Below are 16035 nucleotides of genomic sequence, written 5' to 3'. Positions count from 1 at the left end.
TTAACTTCTACACTGTGACAACTCCACATTAACTTCTACACTGTGACAACTCCACATTAACTTCTACACTGTGACAACTCCACATTAACTTCTACACTGTGACAACTCCACATTAACTTCTACACTGTGACAACTCCACATTAACTTCTACACTGTGACAACTCCACATTAACTTCTACACTGTGACAACTCCACATTAACTTATACACTGTGACAACTCCACATTAACTTATACACTGTGACAACTCCACACTGACAGTGTGAGGAACTGCCAAGATGGCAGTTGGATGTCTTAGGGAAAGAAACCGCCTTCTTTCTGTGTTGTTGGGAAACAGTGTCTGAGTCTGCTCCCCCCACAAAACCACAGTTCAAAAGAGCCAGCCTCTCGTAGCTCTAAACCCAAATAAGACTTGCACTGTAAGAAGCAATTGAGACTGAGTCAAAAGGACTTGCACTGTAGGATGAAATGGTCAGAGTCAAAAGGACTTGCACTGTAGGACGCAATGGAGTCTGATTGAAAAAGCAAAGTCTTTAGCTCCTGTCTAGCCTTCTCTAAAATGACAGCCTGGTTTATGATAGTCCCCGAGCTCCACATACCCAGTGACCCACAGCTCACATGGCCTCTCACACACACACCTGCCAGATGGGGTCCCTCTCCTCTGGAAAGATCTGCAAGTAACGCTGGGCCAGCTGCACAGGCGCCAGGGTCTGCAGCCGCAGGTTAGTCCATGTCTGGAGGAACTTCACCAGGTTCCTAAAGGTGTACAGACCCAGACGGTCGTTGCCGTAGTTGGACAGGTGGGTCATGAAGATGCTGATCTGTGAGGAAGGAATCAACACAGAACAACATTCAGAGAAACACTCAATACAATGCAGGCAGCAATGTCACTTCCAACCACTGTTGCACGAAATACATTTGAGGGGGGAGAAGGGCTAAAGCAACCATAGAGCCTTCCTCTCCTGATGTTATGGAGGTGTGTCTGGACTCACCGGGTTGAGGAGCACTGTGAGGAAGAGCTCCCCTCCATTGATGAGTTTGTCCAGCTCCTTGGGTCCTCCAGGATACTCGTTGTAGAAGATAGTGTGAGTAAACAGGCCACACGTCTGCCTCGGCAGCACCTACAGTACACAACACAATTAATATTACATAGCAACACATCTGCACAGTGGGGAGTGTCCTAATATAACCGCACCCTGCTGATTTCCAGTCAACAACAAATCAAATACACAAACATTCAAACAGGGCCATAAATGCTCGGTGACACTATTTCGATGTGTTTTTTCCACTTCACTGACAGCTCAGGTGATTCAATTATCCCCTGAAACTAGAGATCACACTGTGGAGAATAAAATGTGATGCAAATCTTAATGCTGTCAGCAAAACCCATTTCTCGAGGCAAACATAAAGCCTCTGTCCTAACATAGTTGAAACACAATAAAAACACAATCGATTGGCATCCGAGCACACAATCACAGGAGCAGAACGACCTGGAAAACATTACACTGGCTGTTCAGCCTAGGTGCTGTACACAGTGTATCCATCAGGCTGTGATGTTAGCTAGCTACACAGTGTATCCATCAGGCTGTGATGTTAGCTAGCTACACAGTGTATCCATCAGGCTGTGATGTTAGCTAGCTACACAGTGTATCCATCAGGCTGTGATGTTAGCTAGCTACAGTTTATCCATCAGGCTGTGATGTTAGCTAGCTACACATTGTATTCATCAGGCTGTGATGTTAGCTAGCTACATGGTGTATCAAATAAAATGTTATTTGTCACATGCACCAAATGCAACAGGTGTAGGTAGACCTTACAGTGAAATGCTTACTTACAAGCCCTTAACCAACAATGCAGTTTTAAGAAAATACCTAAAAAAAGTAAGAGATAAGAACAACAAATAAGTAAAGAGCAGCAGTAAATAACAAAAGCGGGGCGAAATACAGGGGGTACCGGTACAGAGTCAATGTGGAGGCTATATACAGGGGGTACCGGTACAGAGTCAATGTGGAGGCTATATACAGGGGGTACCTGTACAGAGTCAATGTGGAGGCTATATACAGGGGGTACCTGTACAGAGTCAATGTGGAGGCTTTATACAGGGGGTACCGGTACAGAGTCAATGTGGAGGCTTTATACAGGGGGTACCGGTACAGAGTCAATGTGTGTCAATGTGGAGGCTACAGAGTCAATGTGGAGGCTATATCCAGGGGGTACCGGTACAGAGTCAATGTGGAGGCTATATACAGGGGGTACCTGTACAGAGTCAATGTGTGTCAATGTGGAGGCTATATACAGGGGGTACCGGTACAGAGTCAATGTGGAGGCTATATACAGGGGGTACCGGTACAGAGTCAATGTGTGTCAATGTGGAGGCTATATACAGGGGGTACCAGTACAGAGTCAATGTGGAGGCTATATACAGGGGGTACCAGTACAGAGTCAATGTGGAGGCTATATACAGGGGGTACCAGTACAGAGTCAATGTGGAGGCTATATCCAGGGGGTACCAGTACAGAGTCAATGTGGAGGCTATATACAGGGGGTATCAGTACAGAGTCAATGTGGAGGCTATATACAGGGGGTACCAGTACAGAGTCAATGTGGAGGCTATATCCAGGGGGTACCGGTACAGAGTCAATGTGTGTCAATGTGGAGGCTACAGAGTCAATGTGGAGGCTATATCCAGGGGGTACCGGTACAGAGTCAATGTGGAGGCTATATACAGGGGGTACCTGTACAGAGTCAATGTGTGTCAATGTGGAGGCTATATACAGGGGGTACCGGTACAGAGTCAATGTGGAGGCTATATACAGGGGGTACCGGTACAGAGTCAATGTGTGTCAATGTGGAGGCTATATACAGGGGGTACCAGTACAGAGTCAATGTGGAGGCTATACCCAGGGGGTACCAGTACAGAGTCAATGTGGAGGCTATATACAGGGGGTACCAGTACAGAGTCAATGTGGAGGCTATATCCAGGGGGTACCAGTACAGAGTCAATGTGGAGGCTATATCCAGGGGGTACCAGTACAGAGTCAATGTGGAGGCTATATACAGGGGGTATCAGTACAGAGTCAATGTGGAGGCTATATACAGGGGGTACCTGTACAGAGTCAATGTGGAGGCTATATACAGGGGGTACCGGTACAGAGTCAATGTGGAGGCTATATACAGGGGGTACCGGTACAGAGTCAATGTGGAGGCTATATCCAGGGGGTACCTGTACAGAGTCAATGTGGAGGCTATATACAGGGGGTACCTGTACAGAGTCAATGTGGAGGCTATATACAGGGGTACCAGTACAGAGTCAATGTGGAGGCTATATACAGGGGTACCAGTACAGAGTCAATGTGGAGGCTATATACAGGTGGTACCAGTACAGAGTCAATGTGGAGGCTATATACAGGGGTACCAGTACAGAGTCAATGTGGAGGCTATATACAGGGGTACCAGTACAGAGTCAATGTGGAGGCTATATACAGGGGTACCGGTACAGAGTCAATGTGGAGGCTATATACAGGGGTACCGGTACAGAGTCAATGTGGAGGCTATATACAGGGGGTACCGGTACAGAGTCATTGTGGAGGCTATATACAGGGGGTACCAGTACAGAGTCAATGTGGAGGCTATATACAGGGGGTACCGGTACAGAGTCAATGTGGAGGCGATATACAGGGGGTACCAGTACAGAGTCAATGTGGAGGCTATATCCAGGGGGTACCGGTACAGAGTCAATGTGGAGGCTATATACAGGGGGTACCGGTACAGAGTCAATGTGGAGGCTATATACAGGGGGTACCGGTACAGAGTCAATGTGGAGGCTATATACAGGGGGTACCAGTACAGAGTCAATGTGGAGGCTATATACAGGGGGTACCAGTACAGAGTCAATGTGGAGGCTATATACAGGTGGTACCAGTAGAGTCAATGTGGAGGCTATATACAAGGGGTACCAGTACAGAGTCAATGTGGAGGCTATATACAGGGGGTACCAGTACAGAGTCAATGTGGAGACTATATACAGGGGGTACCAGTACAGAGTCAATGTGGAGACTATATACAGGGGGTACCAGTACAGAGTCAATGTGGAGGCTATATACAGGGGGTACCAGTACAGAGTCAATGTGGAGACTATATACAGGGGGTACCAGTACAGAGTCAATGTGGAGACTATATACAGGGGTACCAGTACAGAGTCAATGTGGAGGCTATATACAGGGGTACCAGTACAGAGTCAATGTGTCAATGTGGAGGCTATATACAGGGGTACCAGTACAGAGTCAATGTGGAGGCTATATACAGGGGTACCAGTACAGAGTCAATGTGGAGGCTATATACAGGGGGTACCAGTACAGAGTCAATGTGGAGGCTATATACAGGGGGTACCAGTACAGAGTCAATGTGGAGGCTATATACAGGGGGTACCAGTACAGAGTCAATGTGGAGGCTATATACAGGGGGTACCAGTACAGAGTCAATGTGGAGGGTATATACAGGGGGTACCAGTACAGAGTCAATGTGGAGGCTATATACAGGGGGTACCAGTACAGAGCCAATGTGTCAATGTGGAGGCTATATACAGGGGGTACCAGTACAGAGTCAATGTGTCAATGTGGAGGCTATATACAGGGGGTACCAGTACAGAGTCAATGTGTCAATGTGGAGGCTATATACAGGGGGTACCAGTACAGAGCCAATGTGTCAATGTGGAGGCTATATACAGGGGGTACCAGTACAGAGCCAATGTGTCAATGTGGAGGCTATATACAGGGGGTACCAGTACAGAGCCAATGTGTCAATGTGGAGGCTATATACAGGTGGTACCAGTACAGAGCCAATGTGTCAATGTGGAGGCTATATACAGGGGGTACCAGTACAGAGCCAATGTGTCAATGTGGAGGCTATATACAGGGGGTACCAGTACAGAGCCAATGTGTCAATGTGGAGGCTATATACAGGTGGTACCAGTACAGAGCCAATGTGTCAATGTGGAGGCTATATACAGGTGGTACCAGTACAGAGCCAATGTGTCAATGTGGAGGCTATATACAGGGGGTACCAGTACAGAGCCAATGTGTCAATGTGGAGGCTATATACAGGTGGTACCAGTACAGAGCCAATGTGTCAATGTGGAGGCTATATACAGGGGGTACCAGTACAGAGCCAATGTGTCAATGTGGAGGCTATATACAGGGGGTACCAGTACAGAGCCAATGTGTCAATGTGGAGGCTATATACAGGGGGTACCGGTACAGAGTCAATGTGTCAATGTGCGGGGGCACCGGTGTCGGGGTAATTGAGATAATTATGTACATGCAGGTTGAGTTATTAAAGTGGCTACGCATAGATGATAACAGAGTAGCAGCAGCATTGGGGGGCACACGACGACAATGCAAAAGTCTGGGTAGCCATTTGATTAGCTGTTCAGGAGACTTATGGCTTGGGGGTAGAAGCTGTTTAAAAGCCTCTTGGACCTAGACTTGGCGCTCCGGTACTGCTTGCCGTGTGGTAGCAGAGGGAACAGTCAGACTAGGATGGCTGGAGTCTGACAATTTTTGGGCCTTCCTCCAACACCTCCTGGCATAGAGGTCCCGGATGGCAGGATGCTTGGTCCTGGTGATGTACTGGGCCGTACGCACTACCCTCTGTAGTGCCTTGCAGAGCAGTTGCTATACCAGGCAGTGATGCAACCCGTCAGGATGCTCTCGATGGTGCAGCTGTAAAACCTTGAGCATCTGAGGACCCATGCCAAATCTTTTCAGTCTCCTGAGGAGGAATAGGTTTTGTTGTGCCCTCTTCACGACTGTCTTGGTGTGCTTGGACCATGTTAGTTTGCTGGTGATGTGGACACCAAGGAACTTGAAGCTCTCAATCTGCTCCACTACAGCCCTGTCGATGAGGATGGGGGCGTGCTCAGTCCGCTTTTTCCTGTAGTCCACAATCACCACCTTTGTCTTGATCACGTTGAGGGAGAGGTTGTTGTCCTTGCACCACACTGCCAACAACACAATCTCAACATCTATCAGGCTGTAATGTTAACTAGCTACACAGTGTATTTATCAGGCTGTGATATGAACTAGCTACACAGCGTATCGATCAGGCTGTAATCTCTGCTATCTAGGGCTGGGGGTAGAAGCAGCAGCTAAGGCAATACTGAGATGCTTAGAAAAAGAAAGGAAGGAAAGGCTGGATACAGACTGAAGCTCCCAGGCTTTTCTCTCTCTGCTTTATAAAACACAGAGCGGGTCACAGCCAACGGGAGTCACAGACTGCTGACGAAGGGGAAAAGAGAGAGTGGAAGAAAAGAAGAGACACCTCAGAGTCTCTGCCAAGTTCCCGGTGAATATTTCACAGGGACGTGTCGATATCGGAATTAACATCCTCGTGACATCACACTCTTCCACCAGACAAATAACAGAAAACTGCTGGGTCTAGAACAGGAGCATTCTACCAGGATAATGGGGAGAGAAAAAAATCACAACATAGTTTGTACATTAATAAAATACAAATGTCTTTAAGCTCTAAAATCTGAGACATTTAAGCATACATTTCTTAAAGAGGCAAGCTGTTGTTTATGTCCAGGCAAGCTGTTGTTTATGTCCAGGCCAAGCATATGGACATAAAATTGCACTTTGTAAAGACACTGTACATAAATTGGCATTGACAGACAGATTAACATTTGTCAAAAAATGTGAATGCTCTTGTCACATCACAAGCTAGCAGTTGTCTTCGTTGATTTTGCCACGGCTGTGATTTGCGGTGAGATTGTCTTGTTGAGAGTGATAAACATTGCAATTTCCATAATTCACACTGCTCCATCTGTCTGTCAGCATGCTTCATTCCATGGGGTGTGGGGAGGAGCAGAGAGAGAGACACAGAAACTGTCTGAGGGGCAGTGAAAAGACCACGCCACTAGGGCATGGCAACACGAGTACTATAGCACTTACTGATCCTTCCCTTCACTCTACTCGGCATGTTGTTCCCAACAGCTAAACTAAATTGTTCAAGCACGCGAAAAAAACAAAGCTTTGTCCTTTCAAAGGCACACGCAAGGATTCCAATACCCAGCACTTCCCAAAAGACAAGAGATGCAATGCAATGCAATGCAACTGTCTACACTTAAACCAGAGTAAATACTTCAAACAGCCTAATTTAATAGTTCTAGTTAAATTATTGAGCACAAACCCAGGACTGAAAATACCAACTCAGACTTAGTTTCAGGAATTGCTAGTTTATACGTACAGTAGAACCTAGTGTGTGTGAGTGAGTGAGAGAGCGAGAGAGAGGGGGGCAGGGTTGAGTCCTTACACTGATGCCACTGTGGTAGAAGCCTCGTCTGAAGCGGGCAGGTTTGAGGTGGGGGTACTCCTCCGTGCTGGTCACCTTGATGCCCCACACCTTCTTCCAAGCGTCGTACAGCTGGACGTGGACGGGGTACACCCCAGAGTGGTGGGGAGCCACCGCGTAGCCCATGTTGGTGGGGATGCCATGCTCCTAGGTAGAGACAACCAGTGGATTCAACACCTTGTTAGGAATGAGATAATTGCATGTCTTCACTCCAATATACATTCCATAATACACTGCTCAAAATAAAGGGAACACTTAAACAACACAATGTAACTCCAAGTCAATCACACTTCTGTGAAATCAAACTGTCCACTTAGGAAGCAACACTGATTGACAATAAATGTCACATGCTGTTGTGTAAATGGAATAGACAAAAGGTTGAAATTATAGGCAATTAGCAAGACACCCCCAATAAAGGAGTGGTTCTGCAGGTGGGGACCACAGACCACTTCTCAGTTCCTATGCTTCCTGGCTGATGTTTTGGTCACTTTTGAATGCTGGCGGTGCTTTCACTCTAGTGGTAGCATGAGACAGAGTCTACAACCCACACAAGTGGCTCAGGTAGTGCAGCTCATCCAGGATGGCACATCAATGCGAGCTGTGGCAAGAAGGTTTGCTGTGTCTGTCAGCGTAGTGTCCAGAGCATGGAGGCGCTACCAGGAGACAGGCCAGTACATCAGGAGACGTGGACAACTACCTCCGCCTTTGTGCAAGGAGGAGCACTGCCAGAGCCCTGCAAAATGACCTCCAGCAGGCCGCAAATGTGCATGTGTCTGCTCAAACGGTCAGAAACAGACTCCATGAGGGTGGTATGAGGGCCCGACGTCCACAGGTGGGGGTTGTGCTTACAACCCAACACCATGCAGGTCGTTTGGCATTTGCAAGAGAACACAAAGATTGGCAAATTCGCCACTGGCGCCCTGTGCTCTTCACAGATGAAAGCAGGTTCACACTGAGCACGTGACACACGTGACAGAGTCTGGAGATGCCGTGGAGAACGTTTTGCTGCCTGCAACATCCTCCAGCATGACCGGTTTGGCGGTGGGTCAGTCATGGTGTGGGGTGGCATTTCTTTGGGGGGCCGCACAGCCCTCCATGTGCTCGCCAGAAGTAGCCTGACTGCCATTAGGTACCGAGATGAGATCCTCAGACCCCTTGTGAGACCATATGCTGGTGCGGTTGGCCCTGGGCTCCTCCTAATGCAAGACAATGCTAGACCTCATGTGACTGGAGTGTGTCAGCAGTTCCTGCAAGAGGAAGGCATTGATACTATGGACTGGCCCGCCCGTTCCCCAGACCTGAATCCAATTGAGCACATCTGGGACATCATGTCTCGCTCCATCCACCAACGCCACGTTGCACCACAGACTGTCCAGGAGTTGGCGGATGCTTTAGTCCAGGTCTGGGAGGAGATACCTCAGGATAACATCCGCCACCTCATCAGGCGCATGCTCAGGTGTTGTAGGGAGTTCATACAGGCACGTGGAGGCCACACACACTACTGAACCTCATTTTGACTTGTTTTAAGGACATTACATCAAAGTTGGATCAGCCTGTAGTGTGGTTTTCCACTTTAATTTTGAGTGTCACTCAAAATCCAGAACTCCATGGGTTGATACATTTGATTTTGTTGTCAGCACATTCAACTATGTAAAGAAAAAAGTATTTAATAAGAATATTTCATTCATTCAGATCTAGGATGTGTTATTTTAGTGTTCCCTTTATTTTTTTGAGCAGTATATATATATATATATAAAACACACACACACACACACACACACACACACACACACACACACACACACACACACACACATATATATATATATATATACACAGTTGAAGTTGGAAGTTTACATACACCTTAGCCAAATACATTTAAACTCAGTTTCACAGTTCCTGACATTTAATCCTAGTAAATATTATTTATTTTAGGCAGTTAGGATCACCACTTTATTTTAAGAATGTGAACTGGTCAGAATAATAGTAGAGATAATGATTTATTTCAGCTTTTATTTCTTTCATCACATTCCCAGTGGGTCAGAAGTTTACATACAGTGGGGCAAAAAAAGTATTTAGTCAGCCACCAATTGTGCAAGTTCTCCCACTTAAAAAGATGAGGCCTGTAATTTTCATCATAGGTACAAATTCAACTATAACAGACAAAATTAGAAAAAAAATCCAGAAATTCACATTGTAGTATTTTTTATGAATTTATTTGCAAATTATGGTGGAAAATATTTGGTCAATAACAAAAGTTTATCTCAATACTTTGTTATATACCCTTTGTTGGCAAATGGAGGTCAAACGGTTTCTGTAAGTCTTCACAAGGTTTTCACACACTGTTGCTGGTATTTTGGGGCGGCAGGGTAGCCTAGTGGTTAGAGCGTTGGACTAGTAACTGGAAGGTTGCAAGTTCAAACCCCCGAGCTGACAAGGTACGAATCTGTCGTTCTGCCCCTGAACAGGCAGTTAACCCACTGTTCCTAGGCCGTAATTGAAAATAAGAATTTGTTCTTAACTGACTTGCCTAGTTAAATAAAGGTAAAATACAAAAAAATAACTTATTTTTTTTGGCCCATTCCTCCATGCAGATCTCCTCTAGAGCAGTGATGTTTTGGGGTTGTTGCTGGGCAACACGGACTTTCAACTCCCTCCAAAGATTTTCTATGGGGTTGAGATCTGGAGACTGGCTAGGCCACTCCAGGACCTTGAAATGCTTCTTACGAAGCCACTCCTTCGTTGCCCGGGCATTTTTTGGGGGATCAATGTCATGCTGAAAGACCCAGCCACGTTTCATCTTCAATGCCCTTGCTGATAGGAGGTTTTCACTCAAAATCTCACGATACATGGCCCCGTTCATGCTTTCCTTTACACGGATCAGTCGTCCTGGTCCCTTCGCAGAAAAACAGCCCCATGCTTCTTTGGATGCAACTGAGCATTCTTTGTCCTCCAAACACGACGAGTTGAGTTTTGACCAAAAAGTTATATTTTGGTTTCATCTGACCATATGACATTCTCCCAATCTTCTTCTGGATCATCCAAATGCTCTCTAGCAAACTTCAGACGGGCCTGGACATTTACGGGCTTAAGCAGGGGGACACGTCTGGCACTGCAGGATTTGAGTCCCTGGCGGCGTAGTGTGTTACTGATGGTAGGCTTTGTTACATTGGTCCCAGCTCTATGCAGGTCATTCACTAGGTCCCCCCGTGTGGTTCTGGGATTTGTTTGAGGTTGTGGACAGGTGTCTTTTATACTGATAACAAGTTCAAACAGGTGCCATTAATACAGGTAACGAGTGGAGGACAGAGGATCCTCTTAAAGAAGAAGTTACAGGTCTGTGAGAGCCAGAAATCTTGCTTGTTTGTAGGTGACCAAATACTTATTTTCCACCATAATTTGCAAATAAATTCATAAAAAATCCTACAATGTGATTTTCTGGATTCCCCCCCCCCCCCTAATTTTTCTGTCATAGTTGAAGTGTACCTATGATGAAAATTACAGGCCTCTCATCTTTTTAAGTGGGAGAACTTGCACAATTGGTGGCTGACTAAATACTTTTTTGCCCCACTGTGTACTCAATTAGTATTTGTTAGCATTGCCCTTAAATAGTTTAACTTTGGTCAAACGCTTCAGGTCGCCTTCCACAAGCTTCCCACAATAAGTTGGGTGAATTTTGGCCCATTCCTCCTGACAGAGCTGGTGTAACTGAGTCAGGTTTGTAGGCCTCCATGCTCACACACGCCTTTTCAGTTCTGCCAACAAATTTTCTATACGATTGAGGTCAGGGCTTTGTGATGGCCACTCCAATACCTAGACTTTGTTGTCCTTAAGCTATTTCGCCACAACTTTGATCGTATGCTTGGGGTCATTGTCCATTTGGAAGACCCATTTGCGACCAAGCTTCAACTTCCTGACTGATGTCTAGAGATATATCCGTGTAATTTTCCCTTCCTCATGACACCATTCATTTTATGAAGTGCACCAGTCCCTCCTGCAGCAAAGCACCCCGACAACATGATGCTGCCACCCCCGTGCTTCATGGTTGGGATGGTTTTCTTCGGCATGCAAGCCTCCCCCTTTTTCCTCCAAACATAACGATGATCATTATGGCCAAACAGTTCTATTTTTGTTTCATCAGGCCAGAGGACATTAATCCAAAAAGTACGATCTTGGTCCCCATGTGCAGCTGCAAACTGTCATCTGGCTTTTTTAAAGGTGATTTTGGAGCAGTGGCTTCTTCTTTGCTGAGCGGTCTTTCAGGTTGTCAATATAAGACTTGTTTTACTGTGGATATAGATACTTTTGTTTCGGTTTCCTCCAGCATCTTCATAAGGTAATTTGCTGTTGTTATGTGATTGATTTGCACTTTTCGCACAAAAGTACATTCATCTCTAGAGACCGAACGAGTATCCTTCCTGAGCAGTATGACGGCTACATGGTCCCATGGTGTTCATACTTGCGTACTATTGTTTGTACATATGAACGTGGTACCTTCAGGCATTTGGAAATTGCTCCCAAGAATGAACCAGACTTGTGGAGGTATACAATTATTTTTTTTCTGAGGTCTTGGCTGATTTATTTTGATCTTCCCATGATGACAAGAAAAGAGGCACTGAGTTTGTTGTACACCCCCAATTGACTCAAATGATGTCAATTAGCCTATCAGAAGCTTCTAAATCCATGACATCATTTTCTGGAATTTTCCAAGCTGTTTAAAGGCAGTCAACTTAGTGTATGTAAACTTCTGACCCACTGGAATTGTGATACAGTGAATTATAGGTGAAATAATCTGTAAACAATTATTTAAAAAATGACTTGCATCATGCACGAAGTAGATGTCCTAACCGACTTGCCAAAACTAAAGTTTGTTAACAAGAAATTTGTTGAGTGGTTGAAAAACAAGTTTTAAGTGTATGTAACCTAAGTGTATGTAAACTTCCGATTTCAACTGTATATATTTTTTATTTATTTTTTAATCCATGTTTTTTTTTTGTCAATGAAATTATAACATTCAAATAGATTTATTTTTAATTTTTACCAACAGTAGTACCAGTACGACCCCCAGTCAGCGTAGAGCAGGACCCCCAACCTACCTGTGCAAACCTCCTGTTGAGGAGCATCTGTTCAGCTAGCACCGACTGGTTGTGGAAGAGGTGGGGCTGCATGTGACTCCACATGTGGGGGAACCACCAGAACTCCTTCCCATAGGAGAGGAGCAGGTCATCCCCCAGGTCCTCCTCATCTGTACCTGGAGCATAGAGACACACAGAGGGGATTTAGTCTAGTCTACATATATACAGACATGGCAAGGGCGTGTGCTGGTGTTGAAAACCTACCGATATACAGTATCAGTCAAAAGTTTGGGCACACCTACTCATTCAAGGGTTTTTCTTTATTTGTACTATTTTCTACATCATAGAATAATAGTGAAGACATAACTGTGAAATAACACATTTGGAATCATGAAGTAACCCAAAAAGTGTTGAACAAATCTAAATATATTTTAAATTCCTCAAAGTAGCCACCCTTTGCCTTGATGACAGCTTTGCACATTCTTGGCATTCTCTTAACCAGCTTCAACTGGAAGGAGTTCCCACATATACTGAGGAGTTGTTGGCTGCTTTTCCTTCACTCTGCGGTCCAACTCATCCCAAACCATTTCAATTGGGTTGATGTCGGGTGATTGTGGAGGTCAGGTCATCTGATGTAGCACACCATCCCTTGCCTTGGTCAAATAGCCCTTACAGTCTGCCTGGATGTGTGTTGGGTCATAGTCCTGTTGAAAAACATAGTCCCACTAAGCGCAAACCAGATGGGATGGCGTATTGCTGCAGAATGCTGTGGTACTCATGCTAGTTAAGTGTGCCTTGAATTCAAAATAGATCACAGACAGTGTCACCAGCAAAGCACCTCCATACCATCACACCTTCTCCTCCATGCTTCACTGTGGGAAGCACACATGCATAGATCATCCGTTCACCTACCCTGCATCTCACAACGACACAGCAGTTGGGACCAAAATTCTCTAATTTGGACTCTCTAATTGGACCAAAAGGACAGATTTCAACCAGTCTAATGTCTATTGTTTGTGTTTCTTGGCCCAAGCAAGTCTCTTATTTGTGTCCTTTAGTAGTGGTTTCTTTGCAGCAATTTGACCATGAAGGACTGATTCACGCAGTCTCCTCTGAACAGCATTTATTTGGGCTGCAATTTCTGAGTCTGGTAACTCTAATGAACTTACCTGGGTCTGGGTCTTCTTTTCCTGTGGCGGCCCTCATGAGAGCCAGTTTCATCATAGCGCTTGATGGTTTTTACGACTGCACTTGAATAAACTTTAAAAGTTCTTGAATTGTTCCGGATTGACTGACCTTCATGTCCTAAAGTAATGGACTGTCGTTTCTCTTTGCTTATTTGAGCTGTTCTTACCATAATATGGACTTGGTCTTTTAGCAAATAGGGCTATATTCTGAATACCACCCCTACCTTGTCACAACACAACTGATTGGCTCAAACACATTAAGGAAATAAATTCCACAAATTAACTTTTAACAAGGCACACCTGTTAATTGAAATGCATTCCTAGTGACTACCTCATGAATCTGGTTGAGAGAATGCCAAGCAGGTGCAAAGCTGTCATCAAGGCAAACGGTGGCTACTTTGAAGAATCTCAAATATGTTTGATTTGTTTCATACTTTCTTATTTACTACATGATTCCATATGTGCTATTTCATAGTTTTGATGTCTTCACTATTATTTTATAATGTAGAAAATAATGAAAACTAAGAAAAACCCTTGAATGAATAGGCGTCCAAACTTCTGACTGGTAGTGTATGTGCTGGGCAAATCTAAAAGCAAGTTCATTATATTAAGCATCAACAGTAATGCAATAATTGATTTGGACATTTGATCCATGCATTTTCTTTGTGAAGTAACTGATGATGTAATCTTGGTTAACCCAGAACTAAAATCCTGTGTCATTTGGTCAAACGTTTACGTAGACTGTCCACGAGAGATTATTGATGTTTGTCTGCCATAAGACATTGTATTTGATCCCCCTGAGTGTTACAGTCATGCAGTGGGTCTGTCCACTCCACCCACCAGTATGGAAGAACTTCCCAGAGAAGCCCAGGTTGAAGGTGAAGTTGGGGACGGAGGTTCGGAGGTCATTCTGGGTCTCCAGTAGGGCCTAGACAGAGGAGACAGGGACAATTTAAGACTCATTCACATGCATTTATTTTTTTAAATACATATATGTTTAAGTATGTTGCATATTTATTGGATAGAGAAAGATGGAGCTGAAAGGTAAAGAGAGAAGAGTGTGCTGAAAGAGCCTATGCTAGCAGTGATACATCGTGTGTGTCAGAGGAAATGTCTTAGACCACTAGGCCACCACATATGCATTCTTTGTCACTCGCAACAGATATCATTAGAGCGCGCAACAGAACAGTGTACTTGTCTACACTCGGTTTGTTGTTTTTATGAAATATACTGAAAAATGTAAATCGCAACATGCAACAATTTCAACGAATTTACTGAGTTACAGTTCATGTAAGGAAATCAGTCAATTGAAATAAATTAGGCCCTAATCTATGGACCACCCACTTGGGAGCCAGGCCCAGCCAAACCAATTTATTCCACACGAAAGGGCTTTATTATAGACAGAAATACTCCTCAGTTTCATGAGCTGTCCAGGTGACTGGTCTAGACGATCCTGCAGATGAAGCCTAATGTGGAGGTCCTGGGCTGGCGTGGTTACACATGGTCTGCGGTTGTGAGGCTGGTTGGACGTACTGCCAAATTCTCCAAAACGACATTGGAGTGGTATGGTAGAGAAATGAACATAAAATTCTCTCGCAACAGCTCTGGTGGACATTTCTGCAGTCAGCATGCCAATTGCAAGCTCCCTCAAAACTTGAGACATCTGTGGCATTGTGTTGTGACAAAACGTAACATTCCCAAACGGCCTTTCGTTGTCCCCTGTACAAGGCTGCACCTGTCTAATGATAATGCTGATCGATATGCCACACCTGTTAGATGGATGGGTTATCTTGGCAAAGGAGAAATACTCACCAACAGGGATGTAAACAAAATTTGAGAGAAATAAGCTTTTAGTGCGTACGGAACATTACTGGGATCTTTTATGGGACCAACACTTTACATGATGCGTTTATATTTTTGTTCAGTATAGTCTTCATTAAATCATGTTTAATTATAGCTAAAGTTTGTATTGCTAAGGATTCTGCAACGTCAGTGGCAGATTTAGGTATAGGCGACATGGGCAGCCGCCCAGGGCAGCATCTTGCCGAGGGCGGCCACATATTTGTTTTGTTGGAATGGTGACATTTGCGCGATCGGTTTTCTATTGCTCATTTGCACGTCACGGCACTGATATCATGTCACCATGTGGGACTGTGGGTCAATTAACCTTGTCGGAGTGGGTGTCCTGATTCTAGTTTGTGAGCTAGGCAGGCTACTGCCTGGGAAGGTCCCTCACTCAGAAGTACGAGATGGGAAGGGGGCGGGGGTAGGTTGACCTCAGGTCTCCCCACTGGAAGCCCGAGGTAGGGGGGCGGGGGTAGGTTGACCTCAGGTCTCCCCACTGGAAGCCCGAGGTAGGGGGGCGGGGGTAGGTTGACCTCAGGTCTCCCCACTGGAAGCCCGGGGGTAGGTTGACCTCAGGTCT

General features: G+C 45.2%; 1 protein-coding gene across 4 annotated transcripts in view; it reads right to left on the bottom strand.

Annotated features, from left to right (window-relative positions):
• LOC118384936 (bifunctional heparan sulfate N-deacetylase/N-sulfotransferase 1-like) overlaps window positions 1–16035 on the bottom strand; it is a 144029-nt gene that overhangs the window by 36516 nt on the left and 91478 nt on the right. For all 4 annotated transcript variants that reach the window (XM_035771648.2, XM_035771651.2, XM_035771649.2 and 1 more), the window contains 5 exons: window positions 14451–14538; window positions 12445–12599; window positions 7310–7495; window positions 991–1119; window positions 637–819 (listed from right to left, as the gene is read on the bottom strand). In XM_035771648.2, the coding sequence (XP_035627541.1) occupies window positions 637–819; window positions 991–1119; window positions 7310–7495; window positions 12445–12599; window positions 14451–14538 (741 nt within the window). The remainder of the gene's footprint in view (window positions 1–636; window positions 820–990; window positions 1120–7309; window positions 7496–12444; window positions 12600–14450; window positions 14539–16035) is intronic.

This window comes from Oncorhynchus keta, chromosome 6 (assembly GCF_023373465.1).
Source record: "Oncorhynchus keta strain PuntledgeMale-10-30-2019 chromosome 6, Oket_V2, whole genome shotgun sequence".
NCBI classification, from domain to species: domain Eukaryota; kingdom Metazoa; phylum Chordata; class Actinopteri; order Salmoniformes; family Salmonidae; genus Oncorhynchus; species Oncorhynchus keta.
The sequence above is the reverse complement of the archived record's forward strand: the minus strand, read 5'-3'. Positions and strand labels throughout refer to the sequence as shown.